General features: G+C 37.5%; 1 protein-coding gene across 1 annotated transcript; it reads right to left on the bottom strand.

Annotated features, from left to right (window-relative positions):
* Positions 1–8632: 8632 nt before the first annotated feature.
* LOC131019869 (uncharacterized) lies at positions 8633–9653 on the bottom strand. Its single transcript, XM_057948477.1, has 2 exons — positions 9520–9653; positions 8633–9437 (listed from the first exon to the last, which is right to left on the bottom strand). The coding sequence occupies exons 1-2, from the start codon at positions 9568–9570 to the stop codon at positions 8790–8792; spliced, it is 699 nt and encodes a 232-aa protein (XP_057804460.1). The 5' UTR covers positions 9571–9653; the 3' UTR covers positions 8633–8789.
* Positions 9654–14432: the final 4779 nt, after the last annotated feature.

The following is a 14432-nucleotide window of genomic DNA, read 5'->3' as shown; positions in this document are numbered from 1 at the left end:
GAGTATCAATTTGACATACTCTTGCTGCTCATCATTGGATTGATGCATGATTGTCATCTCAAAATCTTGGAGATGAGTGTGAGGGTCATCTCCTTGGTATCCATTGAACTTCGGTAAGATCTGAAGCAATGAAGGCTTCATGTCATACCGACGAGGTGCGAACGGATTTGCGGGTAGGGTGATTCCGTTCGGCCTCAGGTTGAGATTAGTTGGGTATGCCAACTGTCTGAGGGTCTGCTCCGGTACGGCTTCTGCCTGCTCAGCCTCTGCCATAGCTTCGCGTCTCGCTATTCGTGCGACTGCGCGCAGTCGTCTTTCTGTACGATCAATATCAGGATCAAACACCAATGCTCTTACAGCTCTACGAGTTCCACGCATACACCAGTAGCAGAAAATGGAATGAGGAGAGAACAAAATTGCTGCGCGTCATTCCCCGGCAACGGCGCCAATTTTGACACTCACCCGTCGTGCGGTGCGGGCAAAATACTTGTGTATGCCCAGTACAGACAATACACGCTCCTACGTCTCACAACAAGAACTCAGTCTTAGTGGTAAGTGTAGGGTCGAATCCCACAGGGAGTGAGGAACCACTTTGTTCTCCAACGACAAACTGAGGTGTCACAGTTCTCAATCTGTATATTCTGCACAAGAAACTAACAAGATCAATAATAACAAAGGGGTGAGGTTATTCGGTTAGGTCATAACTGTTGTTAACATTCGTTTCGGTCATAGGCATACTGATAATCCGTCCATGATCCATATAAAACCGAGGCGTGGCCCAAAGACATTGGGGCGTTTCAAGAGTTTATACTTCACATTTGGGATGGTTGATCCCATTGTGGTCACTTGGTCCGAAGGTCACACATTCCCCGGTCACAAGGCAGTGCTTCACTTCTCCTTAGATGGTAGTCATACCCGTTACTCACCAAGTATGGCCCTCATCAACCTTCTCTCCTGAGGTCCCCAACTCCGCACTTTGAGTGACACATGCCTCCTGGACACAACCATTTCCGGCTTTGTCAGCCGACCAGTCATAGACATGCTACGGCGCCGAGATTGCTTTCCTCGTTTGATAACCATGGCTTTATGCCTCGTCACAGTTGATGGATAGTCTCTAGAGAAGCCCAAGACTGAGGAAGGACAGTGTATCCCATCAATCCTTTCCCCACCTTCTGGATTTACAACGCCTTTTGTTGACGCTGCTCAGCTACTCGGTCTTGGGTATACCGGTTGTCACGCCCTGGTATTCCCTGGCCTTTGCTTGTCACGGACAGCGTTTTACCGAACGGAGATCACCCGTTAGGCCTCTACTGCCCATGGTTTCGAACAGATCCTTCCGAAACCACGAGACTCAACCGAAAGAACAAATACCTCATGAATGTTTACATGTTAACAACAATTATTTCCACCCCTAAAACCTCACCTAAGGAATTACTCACACATAGCAGAATTCATAAATGCGAAATGAATTAAACACATTATGGAACAAAAGGGAATACTTAAGTAGATAAAATAATACCTAAGGCTTCGAACCTTCAATCTTGTTCGAATGCGAAACACAACGGAAATAGGAAAATAGTACTGAAACGTAAATTATTTTGGATGCCACACACGGCGAATTAAAGTAGTAGCTAAAGTAAAACAGAAGTTCAAAAGGTGCCAAGAGCTTGTACACGCTGCACATCATCAATCTTTTATAGTGCCGAATGGTCGAGGTCTAACCCTAGCTGCGCCAGTCTCAAATCTTTGCCGGGATCTTCTTTCATTTTTTAGCTCAATCTTTGATTGATCAGATTGAAGATGGCTTCCAGCTGCAAGCTTAGTCAACCTTTCCCATTCTTCAGATCCTTCTAGCTTCTTCCTCCCTCTTCCACTTGCTTCTTCAAAATCTCCGATATTTACTTTCCTTTATTGGCTTCGGCTGTCTGTTGTTCATGGTAGTGGTCAGACGGATTGCTTCCTTCGGTGTGATTCATACCAGGTGGGTTTCTTCAGGTTCCCATGCCCCAAGTTAGACTGGGGAGGTACTTGTTGGCCGAAGCTCCATGCTGGTAAACATAACATTGCAATCTGGACTTGGTAATGCCCATTCCGACCACATTTTCTCCTTTTCCGCCCTACTGACCTTCCTTCCTCCACAACTTCGTTTCCCCCCTGGACAGACCTGTACTGACACAAATAAAGAGAAAAATAGGGTCAAATGGCCCAAAAGTCGAAGACGCATCAATCACTCAGTGGTGATGGTTATGTATTGTTCTTCTCAAGCCTGGGTTTTCTTATGCGCTCAAAGAAATGAAAGTTGATTATCTTTGACAACATTAAAGAATCCAAAGGGAAATCGAGTTAGTGACCACGACTCTAAAATCAAGGAAAATTATTATCTTTATTTGTCGATAGCGCTGATGATAAAAGAAAACACTCAGACAAAATTTCGTTGTAACAACTCATTTTTGTCACCAGGGGGAGTAGCTGATGAGGAGTGAAATATACATCATATTGATGATAATCGAGATAGAGGATAATTGATTATATTATTTCTTGTATATACATAAGTTTATCTCCAGCAAGAGAGAAAAGCCAACGCTGGCTGACCCCTATGAAATGTGGGAACCGATACTAACTTCGACTTGGAAAGAATGAAAGGTATAAAGCCAACATGGAAGTCAAGAGCTGGGTCATGCCAGCGCTGACCTAGCCAAGACAACCGAAAACCTAACAAAGGCAAGACTAGGTCGCGACCGCACTGACCTAGCCAAGACAATCGAAGATCAACATTGCAAAGATAATGACACTCGACAAAAGCTGACCGATCGGTTTTCATTAGTGCTACTAAAGATATAGTTGGTTAGACACCATGCAGTGTACGTGAACATTGTTAGATTTATCGTTTTACCCCTTTGTATCTGTTGTATAAATAGTGTATTGTATTCATTTAGATCAAGATCAGGCATCTCTTTCTGAAAAGCAGAAAATATGTAAAGTGTAAATTCTTTATGTTCGGCAATCTCCTGTGGATGTAGATCATTCGATCGAACCACGTAAGATCTTTGTGTTCTTTGTTCATTTTATTTAAAGGTGTTGATACTTATCTCATCAGGAAACTTACTCGAGTAAGCCCCATCGAGTACCAATGTGGGTGCTCTAAGAACGTATCACGTTTATTTTGAAACATGACCCTATTTTTTATTTTTAATCACAATCACCCATTTCTACACGACCACACAATCAATTTAACCACAACCACTTATGTTTACATGGTTAGACCATTTCTCCACTCAATATAATATCTACCAAACATTTCTTAAAATCGGTGTTGTCCTTCCACCTAGCAAAGCACATGAAGCTGCTCGACACCCACCACCTACTCGACTAAATGTCGTGAAGAATACAACATATAATTTTGGCATATATCATTTTATTTTTTTCATGATTCTGACAACTCATTTATGTTTTGCCACTTGAGATGTCATGTTAGTTTCAAATGTAATTTGAAATAGTATTAAAATTGCTCGAATCATAAAATTTGTGTATTTTCTACAACTTTCAAAGTTTATGGAAAAAATTAAAATAGATCCAAAATTTGTGTATTTTAACCACAAAAATCCAAACCAAAATATTCAAATAATGCATGTTGTCCTACGTTTGGTTCTCTTAAAATTGCAATCAGATTTAGAGGGTGTTTGGCTGAGCTTATAAACTCCTAAACAAATAAGCTCTTTAAAACAACTTATAAGTTGTTTAGGAGTTTATAAGCACCTTCAAAGTGTTTGGCAAAATAAGCTCCTAACGAGCTTATAAGTTATAAAATTAAGCTCTAAGAGCTTATAAACTCTCCAAAAAATAAGTTTCTCTATCCGAACTTATTTTCTCATTTTTTTATAAGCAACACTCATTTTACAAAAATAACTCAACTATGATTTTTTATTTGCATTATATATCATTCTAATTTTATCTCTTTTCAATTTTATCTCTTTAATAAAAAAATCTCTCTTTAACTAAAAATTATCTTTCTAGCTTATAAGCTTAATTATCCAAACACTTTGACAACTTATAAGATCTTAAGAAACTATATCTTATAAGCTCTTGAAACATCTTATAAGCTTCAAAAACGTGTATAAACTCTTTAAAATAAGCTTAGCCAAACACCCTTTAAGAGGAGATGTTACAATTAAATTCAAGTAAAATACTTGCTTGCCAAGTTAAAAGTTTGCAAAACTCGAGTTCAGTTCGTGCAACTCAATTAATTGTATAAAAATAGAATAAAATTAGGTATTAAATATAACGAACAAAGTAGTTACGAGCTAGCTAAGCCTCTATATATTTAATAATCTTGGAGTCGTTTCCCTAAATAGCTCATTGAGTCATGAGTTGGTTCGACTCGTTCGTCAAACCTTACATCATTATCATTCCTCAATTAATTCAAAGGAACATTAATGGCACAACATTCTAGTCAAGTTGTGTTTCATGATTTAGGTGGAAGATTACCTCTCCAAAGGGGAAGAAAGTTCTTGGCTGATTGCAAGTCTGCAACTCCATCAGGCATTAATTTTAACTACTTTGTAAAGTTGTGTGTGTGTGTGTGTTCTATTGGTGGGGGTCGGGTTGGGGGGAAGGTGGGTGCTAATAGGCTTATTATAGCTAGAATTCCATCCCAAAATTGAACTCTTTTATGAGTGGGCCAAACACTTATATCTTCCAACTATATTATTTGGGTCGTACAGAAATTCAGGCCCAAATTTAACATGTTGTACATGTATCTTGTCTCTTCCATTTGTCAAGTTCAAGATTTCTTTTTAAATTTTTGGGAGATCATTCATGTCCTTTTTTTTTTCTTTTTTTAAGACACACCGTATGTTTTTTTTTTTAATCAGAAAATAGGAAATCTTATAAAACAAATGGTACCAGTAGTACCGACACAAGGTTACACAAATTCACAAGACACCTTCCCATTCGTCCAAGAGGAAAAACTGAGCTCAGTATCGGAAAAATTAAAAATCTTGTTCCAACTCCAAAATCTAACTTTGATGTCGCGGATCACATTCTGAATATCCCAGGGTTTCCCTTCAAAGCGGCTATCATTCCGGTTCTTCCACAGTATCCAGATAACACACATCCAAAGTGTTGTAAGAAATTTTCGGCTCTTTATCTTCCCCAAATTGGCAAAAGCTTTAAAGTGCTCTTCGACATTGCGTGGCCAAGGGCCACTGATCCCCAACCAGTTCAAAATTCCGTTCCATAGCGCCGTCGTCTTCGGACATTCCAGTAGCAGGTGATTCATTGTCTCGACTTTGTGACAGCATGCATTACACATGGTCTCTTCTTCTCCGAGGTGAATGTTCCTTCTTCTAAGGTTGTCGCACGTTGGAAGTCACTTTCTCAGAATTCTCCATGTCACAATTCTTGCTTTCTGTGGAGCCGGTGTGTCCCACACTTGTTTCATCAGCTCTTTGTCGAAGCTCGCTTGTGAATCCGGAATCCCTGCGCTTTTGATCAAATCATAGGCTGACTTAGATGAGAAAAAACCATCTTTCGTTGCATTCCATCGCCAAGAGTCTTCAGTGCCTGCATTCGGAGAAAAAGGAGAGATAGCAACCATAAGATCTTTAGTCATCTCGATCTCTCTATCAAAGAGAGCACGCCTCCATTTCAGAATCCTTCAAGGTTCAAACTGGGATGTAATTGCTCTTAAAAGTTTTAATCAAATGGACATGTGAAGTACTGCAGCCGTTTGGGACGTACGGTAATAATAAAAGAAATTGTTGCTCTAATAATAGTTAATTAATTTAATCCTTTATACTATTTCGAAGCTCCCAACTCGTGCATCTCGTAACACATTTGTCTGTACCTCATAATTATTGGTGTCTTGGCGCTAATAATATATAATCAATTACACGAATAGCTTACTTGCAATGACAGAAGCATATATTGCCGTTGCCGACATAATCTATGTCACGAGTTTGATTTTTAATGTATCTTGGTTTTGTCATAAATGATTGTTTGATTCTTTTATTAGTAAAGTTCAATTACTCGACATACACACTAAGTAAAATATATTTCAATTTATAATTTACAGATTATTACGATGTGAGCAGAGCTTAATTATTTAGTGCATATTACAATAGTGAGCAGAACTTTCCTTAATTTGAAGTGTGTTTCTGAATTGCAATTACAAAGAAGAAAAACGAATTTTGGACGACAGGTTTTAGAGCATTCGCATTGGGTTACATGATAGCCTACCTGATGAGAGGGGGACCATATTGAGTAAGGAGGCCGCATTGGGAGTTACATGATAACCTACATGACTTTTTTAGTTTTGATTTTTCCATTTTTCATTTAAGTTTAATTGCATAAATTTAAATCACACAATTTACTTCAAATTTAAATTACATTAATTTTGAAATCCTAAAAATTACATAAAACTTAATAAAATAAAAACATTAAAGTTGGACGGCTAAAATAGCCGTTAGAAACAAAGAAAAAAAAAATGGAAATTTGCTAAATAGCCGTTGCAAAAATCGGCGATTTTCAATTAAAAAAAATTGGCGCGTGTAAACACGCGTCCGAATTTAAAGAGATCGTGAGGCACCTGTTCTATCGCGAGGCTCTCGAGTGATGGAGGGCTACATCGCTCTACACGATGCCGAGCCTACTCGAATAAGCCGCATCGTGTAAATCGATGCGGATGCTCTTATATTCTCTCATGTAAAAGGCATTTGAAACACAATAATTGAAGGTGGCAAAAATTGGAGGCAGGTTAAACTAAATGACAGAAGCAAAAGTTGAAAGAGTCCAAGAAAGAAATGATTAAGAGGGATATAAATTCAACTTAAGACAAGGGGTTTAGATCCTAATTGTGATTTGTGGGACCCACTCAACCTCCCGACATGCCGGCCCATCTCCACCTCATGGTTGTTGCCCATACCCATCAAATTCATTTTTTCACACACATAGTCAAATATAGAAACAAATATTTATCGCAGAACATGCCCTAATAGTATAATATATAAAACTAAAATCTTGCATATTGAGCTTCCAAATCCCATACAAAGCGGGTGCCGACGAACTATCTAGAAAGTACAAAACACAAACAATTTTCTTTCCAAAACATAGTAGAATGTGAGTACAAGGCTACGAGCATGCATCTTCATGAATGTGAAATTCAAGATATATAAAAAAATAGATCATGCTCACATTCTTGCTATTAATGGGAAAATAAATCTCTCTTCTACATTTACAAGACTACGAGTATATTTTAATTCCCAAAATTTTAGTGCACACGAACTATCTTGAAAATGTAGTAGAGAAATTAAGATTTATTTTCCCAAAAATAGCAAGATGTGAGGATAAATTACAACTTACTCCTGACATTTTATCAACTTGAGATAAAATAAAAAAGAAAAACTTCTTATATACACTAGTAATAAATATCAAATAAATAGTTAGATTTTCAAACTAATCAATTGGTATGAGCCCTTTCATCCAACCTATAAAAATATTGGTAAAGCAGTAATATGTAAAATGTGATGCTAATTTTGGTTCCGATTATTACTATAGTTTTTCCTTCTTCTTTTTTTCAGTATATATATATATATATAGGGTACACAGTATATGTTTCATGTATGAATTTTAATGTTAAGTTAAGCATGTTCTATGCACGAGCTTATCTAAAAGAATACATATATTGAAGAGAAATTGTTATTGTCCAAAATTAGTGTAGAGATATTTACCACGGGAGAATTAACAAATAGTTCATTATCATATAACCTCCTAATATATTTGTCTCTTCATTTTTTGATTTTAGGCTGTTAGCCCCTCAATATCTCATAAAGAGTGTAAAATTCCTCCTAATTCTGATGGACACTTAACTCCGTCCAATATTTTTTTTTTCTATTTCTCAAGTGGGATATAAACTGTCAACTGAGGAAAAAGAAGCGCAAAATACATATAAGATCCCTAATTCTTAAAGTTTCAACTGAAGATTATATTCTTACTGACAACCATTATATAAGCAAAATATTTTTTATAACTCGTGATTGAATCTACAAAATAACACACATGAATATTGAAAATATCAATTACTCAAATTATTAGCATCCATATTAATAAAATGCATGTAAAAATAAACCAAAGAAAAAAACATGAAAATTTTCTTCTTTAACATAGCAAAATCCAGTGAAACCTGATAGCAAAAGAAAATAGAACTAAATGAAGCAATAAAAATTAAGGCACAAAACATGTCTGATTCAACAAAGTTTGAGACAATATTTAAGGATTATACCAAATAAAAAAAAGTTCATTATTCCTAATAAATTGATAAATATAGAGTGGGACCTGCTTGAGAAGTAAAAAAAATAAAAATATTGAACGAAATTCAGTGTCCGTCAAAAATAGAGAGGATTTAATTTGCACTTTTTATGAGATGTCGATGAGCAAACGACCCAAAATTAAGAAATAAAGAGGTAAATATGCTAGAGATTATACAATACTTCTCCAATTATCAATATACATACCTAAAGAGCTTTGGAAGGTGCCCAAATTAAATACCATAATTTAACTATAAAAATGGACTCAAAACGAAACAAGGATTTAAACGTCTAATTATATGTGGAGAGAGACTGAGACACCCCAACCAAAAATGCTGGCCCAAGAAAGCCTCCGATGGTCAATTCACTTAATTTTCCCCTTCCTAAGTGGAAGCACTGTACAAATTCTACATCAACTTCTCAAATCTTCCTAATCTTGACTACCAATTCTAAAATTACAATGACAAGACTCACAAACTAAGATCACTAAATTAATACATCAGTTCTTTGTCGTTTGAATTCGTTAGACCAATTAGAAATTTCAGGCGGACCTCGTTTTGCACCTGTCCAATCATTAACGGTGCCAATGTCGTCACCGTGACGTAAGAAGTGTGGGGGCAGCGCTGGCAGAGTGGACGTCGGCGGCACCGCCACCGGCGGTGGCGGGATCTGATAGGGGTCCACCGGGGGCGGAGGGTGGCGCCACTGCGGAAGAGACCCGGCGAGGAGGAGGGTCTGGAGCAACGGCCCCGCTCGCACCACCGCCTGCAGCAGCTTTCCCTTTTCCGGCAACGGCCCCTTGATCGCCAGCGGAAACTCCGGCGGCGGCGGCAGTCTCTGCGGCGAGGAGGCGATGCTCTCGTCGCAGTCGGAGGAGGAGAAGGCGTTGGCGGAGTCGATTCCTCGCGTGGGGTCGTCTTCTTCGATGCTGGAAATGGCGGAATTGGGAGCTGATTGGTGGAGCAGAAGCTTCTCGAACAAGATTCTCTTGCAGTTGTCTCGAGCTTCGTCGCGTTCTTTGACGGCGGCGGCGAGCAGCTCCTTGAGGCGGAGGATTTGGGCGTCGCGCGATTTGAGGTCTTCCTCTGCTCGGAGCCTGGTTTCTTGCAGCTCCATGCTTAGCACAAGCAATTGCTTTAGCCATGCAACGCTCAGAAATTGAGAAATGCAGACGTGAATAATTAGGTGGGAATTGAAATGAAAATGATTTATTTACCTTTTGTTGGTGAAAATAGGTGGAGTTGAGAGCGTGATCATCAAAATCCATGAATATATCTTTCCTTAATTTACAAATGAGATAATGTGGGGTTGGGAACTCATTTCTGCTTCTTTTATAATAACGACTTGTTGGAACTGTTCCCTTCAATCCTGTTTGTTTCTTTTTTAGATAATTCTATTTCTGTCTGCGCCGTGCCATAAAATCACTGTTTCTTTTTGAGTGTTCATATTTGAAGACTTGAAGTTGAAGTGGCCTTTTTTTCCTATTCAAAATATGGGAGAAATTAATACTACTCGATAAATGTATATGTTTTTCAACCATTAATTTCATAAAAGTTTATGTTTCTTAGTCGTTTTGTACTTTTCTAAATCAAAAGTTAATAAAAATTTTACCCCACGTGAGTATCCAACCATTTACACCAAACTCAAACTCAAACTCATTTTACAGTATATGTTATTTTCAAGTTTCAACAGTAATTCTTCTCCAACCATTTACACCAAACTCAAACCCAAAAGAATATTTTTTAAATATTCTCTTTCCACTTACTTTTTATACTTCTTTAATCATACTTATATATTTCATTCAAATTATACATTCGCCCCAAATTTTTAATTAATAATTTCATATTAAATTAAATACTATACCAAAATTAATTTATTATTATTAAATAAGAAAAAGATACAAAATTTTAAAATAAAATTCATTAAAATTACATAGTCCCGGAACCATTTCATTTTGGAATCCAATTTTGAAATTAATTATGTTGTTCGACCTTTGTGAACTCCAATTTCATTTTTGGAATCCATTTTGATTTATTAAATAGAGCCCTTATTTTTACAGCACAATATAATCTCCAACTCCCAATTAAAAGTCCAAAACAAATTAAAGGAGCCTTATTTCTTCTTCAACGAGTCTTCTTCAACCGCCGCTGCACATCTTCATCATCTTCTCAATATTTCAACATTTGCTCAAGTCGACGCCTTCTCAATATTCACCAAGAAGATGAGTTAGTTTGCAATTTCTAAAATTCAATAAAGTGATTTGGTGTGGTGAATAGTGCAACACCAAATTTGGTGTTCTAATGTTCAAAAAGTGGCCCCAAGTTTGGATTTGAAGCACCATTGGAGTGAATTTGGTACTACAAAATGAGATTTGCAGTACCATTGGAGATGCCCTCACATGTTGAGGGCGTGTTTGCTAAGTACAAGATTATACTTGATTAATAATTTTTGGAAGGCCCATTATTCACAAGGCTTGGTTATTAGTCTTAATCTGTATTAGCTTAACGAGCTTATTTGGCATTTAATAACAGATTTTCATTTGGTAACCCATTCTGCAATTAAATAATAGGACGCGAAATTACTGTATTACCCTCTTTTAAATTTAATAAAGACACTCCCTACCCCTCTCTAATTACAATCGTCATCCCTGATTCAAGAAAAAAGCACACGAAAATACTGGTACTTTGGAGGGAAAGTTTTGGCTCACGTTCTAGCGTTTTCCCGCTGCTCTGCCATCTGCGCCACAAACCCTCAATAACTGGCACTTTGCAATTGGAGGTTGAGATTAACTGTTGTTGATTTTCTAGATGTCTTCTTATATCCAAGGTAACGGCTTGGCGATTAGTTGAAAATTGTGTTTAGGGTTTATGAAATTCGCTGATAAACTTTCGAATTTTGGTGCGGAATTATGTGGAAAATGAATAACACTCGTTTTTACCTATTGAGGTTTCAATTTTTGTGGCTATGTCGTTGCATTTCAGACAATGTGGTTCAATATGCGAATGAATGTGGGTTGGATTTTTTTCCCCTAAATTCTAGCTTGCTCTTTTACTGTTTTTTTATTTATTTATATAATATGTATTTGTTAGATTGGATACAATACTTTACACCTTGAAATGTGGCATGTTGAGTGTATTTTCTGTGTGTGATTTTTTCGACTATTTGTTAAGCAGTTCATCATGGTTAAAAACTGAATTTGTCGATGTCATCAGTTAGCTTTTGACCATCTATGATTGGAGTGTATAGGCCCCTGTTTGATCTATTTGTATGTTATATTTGGTAAGGAGTTGAGACGGGGAGCAACGATGCGAGTCGTAGTCGGGCAAACAAAACGGAAAAGACTCGCCTTTCTTGGTCTACAAGGGAAGAGCATGTGTTGCTGTCTTCGTTGAAAGAATTAGTTGCGAATGGCTGGAAGTCGGACGATGGGTTTCGGGACGGGTTCCTCGGAAAACTTGAGGACGCCTTGAAGAAGGAGCTTTCGGGCACCTATTTAAAAGCTACACCACATATCAATTCCAAAATCGAAACTTGGAAAAAGAACTATTACTCCTTGATAGCCATGTTAGGGAAAAGTGGGAAAGGATTCAATTCAAACATGATCGACTATGACAACGATCAGTGGGAACAAGTCGTTAAGGTATTTCAAATTGAGCAAATCGTTGTTTCATTTACTTTAGAGAAGATTGTGATTTCTGGGTATTGGTAAAATAATTAGGTCATTTTATTTTAGCTCAATGTGACCTTTTGCTTTTCATAATTATTGCTATTGCTATTATAGGTACAACAAAATTTACCTCACAAATTGATTTAAATGCTTTGTTTGTTTAAAAGTTTGTCTCTCTTAGCCAATCTTATCTTCACACGTGAATTATTGTAGTCTGTTTCTGTCTAGTGAATATTCTCGACTTCAAGTGTTAGTGATAAACTGATACAACTTACAAGTGGAAGCTGACATATATTTTGACGAATTTAATCTTCTCTGGTCCTTTCTCCATTGGAGCTTTAATTCTATGTTGTTATATCTCTGGATGCTGACATATTTTTTGAGGATTGATTGTCTTAGTTTCATGTGAATGGATATTGTGCTGAAGATTGAACTATTATCCGCCGTGTGTATGTAATAACCACTATTTCAAATGTTGTGTAGTGTGATCCGGCTGTGCGTCTCATGCGTCACAAGAGTTGGCCGCTCTTCGAGGATTGGAAAAAGATCTTTGGCAAGGATCGCTCGATTGGTGACAAGGCAGAGGACTTGATGAATGCCATCAACGACATGACAAGTCGTGATAATATTGCACGGGACACAATTTCGGAAAAACATGGACAAAATATACATGTGGAGGATAAGATTGACATTGATGCAGCCGAGGATGGCGTATGTCAAAGTCAGAAAGAAGGTGAAAGGGCATGGGCACCGAGAAAGAAGCGCAAACATGATGAATGACTAGATGAAGTGTATGAGCTGCTTGTTGAGCTCAGGCGCAACACGGATAAGCGGCTCGAACACATCATGAATAGAATTGGCTACAAATTCGATCTTAGCAAGGCACACACTGAAGTCTATGAAACATTAGTCGCAATTTCGGGTCTATCCAAGAATGAGAAATTCAAAGTGTGCGAGATATTGTGTGACAAGGTGGAGAGACTCGAGTTGTTCATGAGTCTTCCGAAGGAAGCTAGATCTGACTACTTGTTGCGCGTTCTCGAGACCCGCGGGCAGTATAATTATTATATCTGCTTTTTGTCTTGTGGTATGGAATGCATCTATGCATTAAGCCACTTTATGATATTGTTGGACCTTCGTAGGCTTTTGATTAAGTTTTTGAATAGTTGCTAATTGTTGCTTACTTGTTGTTGCTTATAATACTAAGTACTCTTCCGTATGGAACTCAATGTTATTGGTTGACTTGGTGAATTTGCCTTTTTGGTTGTTTATGGTGGCTTTTGAGTTATATTGCATGTGGTTGTGGTTTTACTTATTGATGATGAGGATTTGAAGGTGAACACTATTGAATTTGTAAGATATTTCTTGTTAAAAAAAGTTTCAAACACGTCTCTTGCTTTAATTTTTATGTTGAGTTATGACAATGCTATTTAAATCTCCTTCAGTTTCTGGTAGCATATATCTATGAGTTGTAAAGTCCGAAAAAAAAAAGCATCATTCAATATATCAGTAAATATTTCCATGTCTTTGATCAAGAAAAATAACTTGTTTTTTAGTTAGTTCTTCAGTTTAATCAAGTGAACGAAACATTAATCAAATTTTGATTATGCCAAACTTGAAAACCAGTTACAGAAAATCGCAACAGCCCAACAAAGATGCACACTTCTTCCCACAAACATCTTTCCCATGCATCTAGATTACAACTTTTGGTAAACAAACAATGGAAAAAATATGAAGATTTGCCAAGCATCGCAAGAGTCAGAAGATATGAAAACCAAAAAATACTCATCCCATATTAGTAATCCCATATAATTTCGGATAACACAAAATATATGAAGATTAGGGAGAAGAAAATACTTAGAAATATGGAACTAATTCAAAAGCTAACATGAAGACGTGGATAACATAACATAAATAAAATGAACGAAAGGAATTTTGAAACGATTATACTACTTCCACGAGCTCCATGAAGACGCACAAGAGCTATCACCAACACCGTGGTCATCACTCGGCGTCGCTGCAACATTCTTTCCGGGGAACTTGAGCTTTTTTCTCAATTTGTGGCCATATCGTGTTGGTAGTCGACTGTTGTGGTTGATCTATAATAGGCTCACAGTTATCTTGAAACAAACGGTGACAACTCCTTGAAATAGTATTAGGCGGTGGGGACGTCACCTCATCCTCCGAGGAGTCTTCATAGCCTCCGGCGCGCAATCTCGGGACAAGCTTAGCCGTTGGGGAGTCCTCAATAAGAATCACTGTTCGAGAATAGTTTAGTTCGGTCTTGATATCGCCGGCTCGAATAAACTACATAACCTATAGTATTCGGGCTCTCCCTTGTGGTAACACGCCTCGAAAAATTCATCATCCTTGCCACAAGAATTATCATAGTTATATTCATGACACTATATATTCATTCTTCCAAATCAAGAATATTAAAAACGGCCTCAACACGACTTACC

Source organism: Salvia miltiorrhiza, chromosome 1 (assembly GCF_028751815.1).
Source record: "Salvia miltiorrhiza cultivar Shanhuang (shh) chromosome 1, IMPLAD_Smil_shh, whole genome shotgun sequence".
NCBI classification, from domain to species: domain Eukaryota; kingdom Viridiplantae; phylum Streptophyta; class Magnoliopsida; order Lamiales; family Lamiaceae; genus Salvia; species Salvia miltiorrhiza.
Note: the sequence above shows the minus strand (reverse complement) of the source record. Positions and strands in the feature narration are given on the sequence as shown.

Bases quoted from the DNA above. Each gene is read 5' to 3' on its own strand.
- LOC131019869 (XM_057948477.1), bottom strand. From the start codon at position 9,570: ATGGATTTTGATGATCACGCTCTCAACTCCACCTATTTTCACCAACAA. The intron at 9,438-9,519 runs GTAAATAAATCA...GCATGGCTAAAG, and splicing joins CCTATTTTCACCAACAAAAG to CAATTGCTTGTGCTAAGCAT.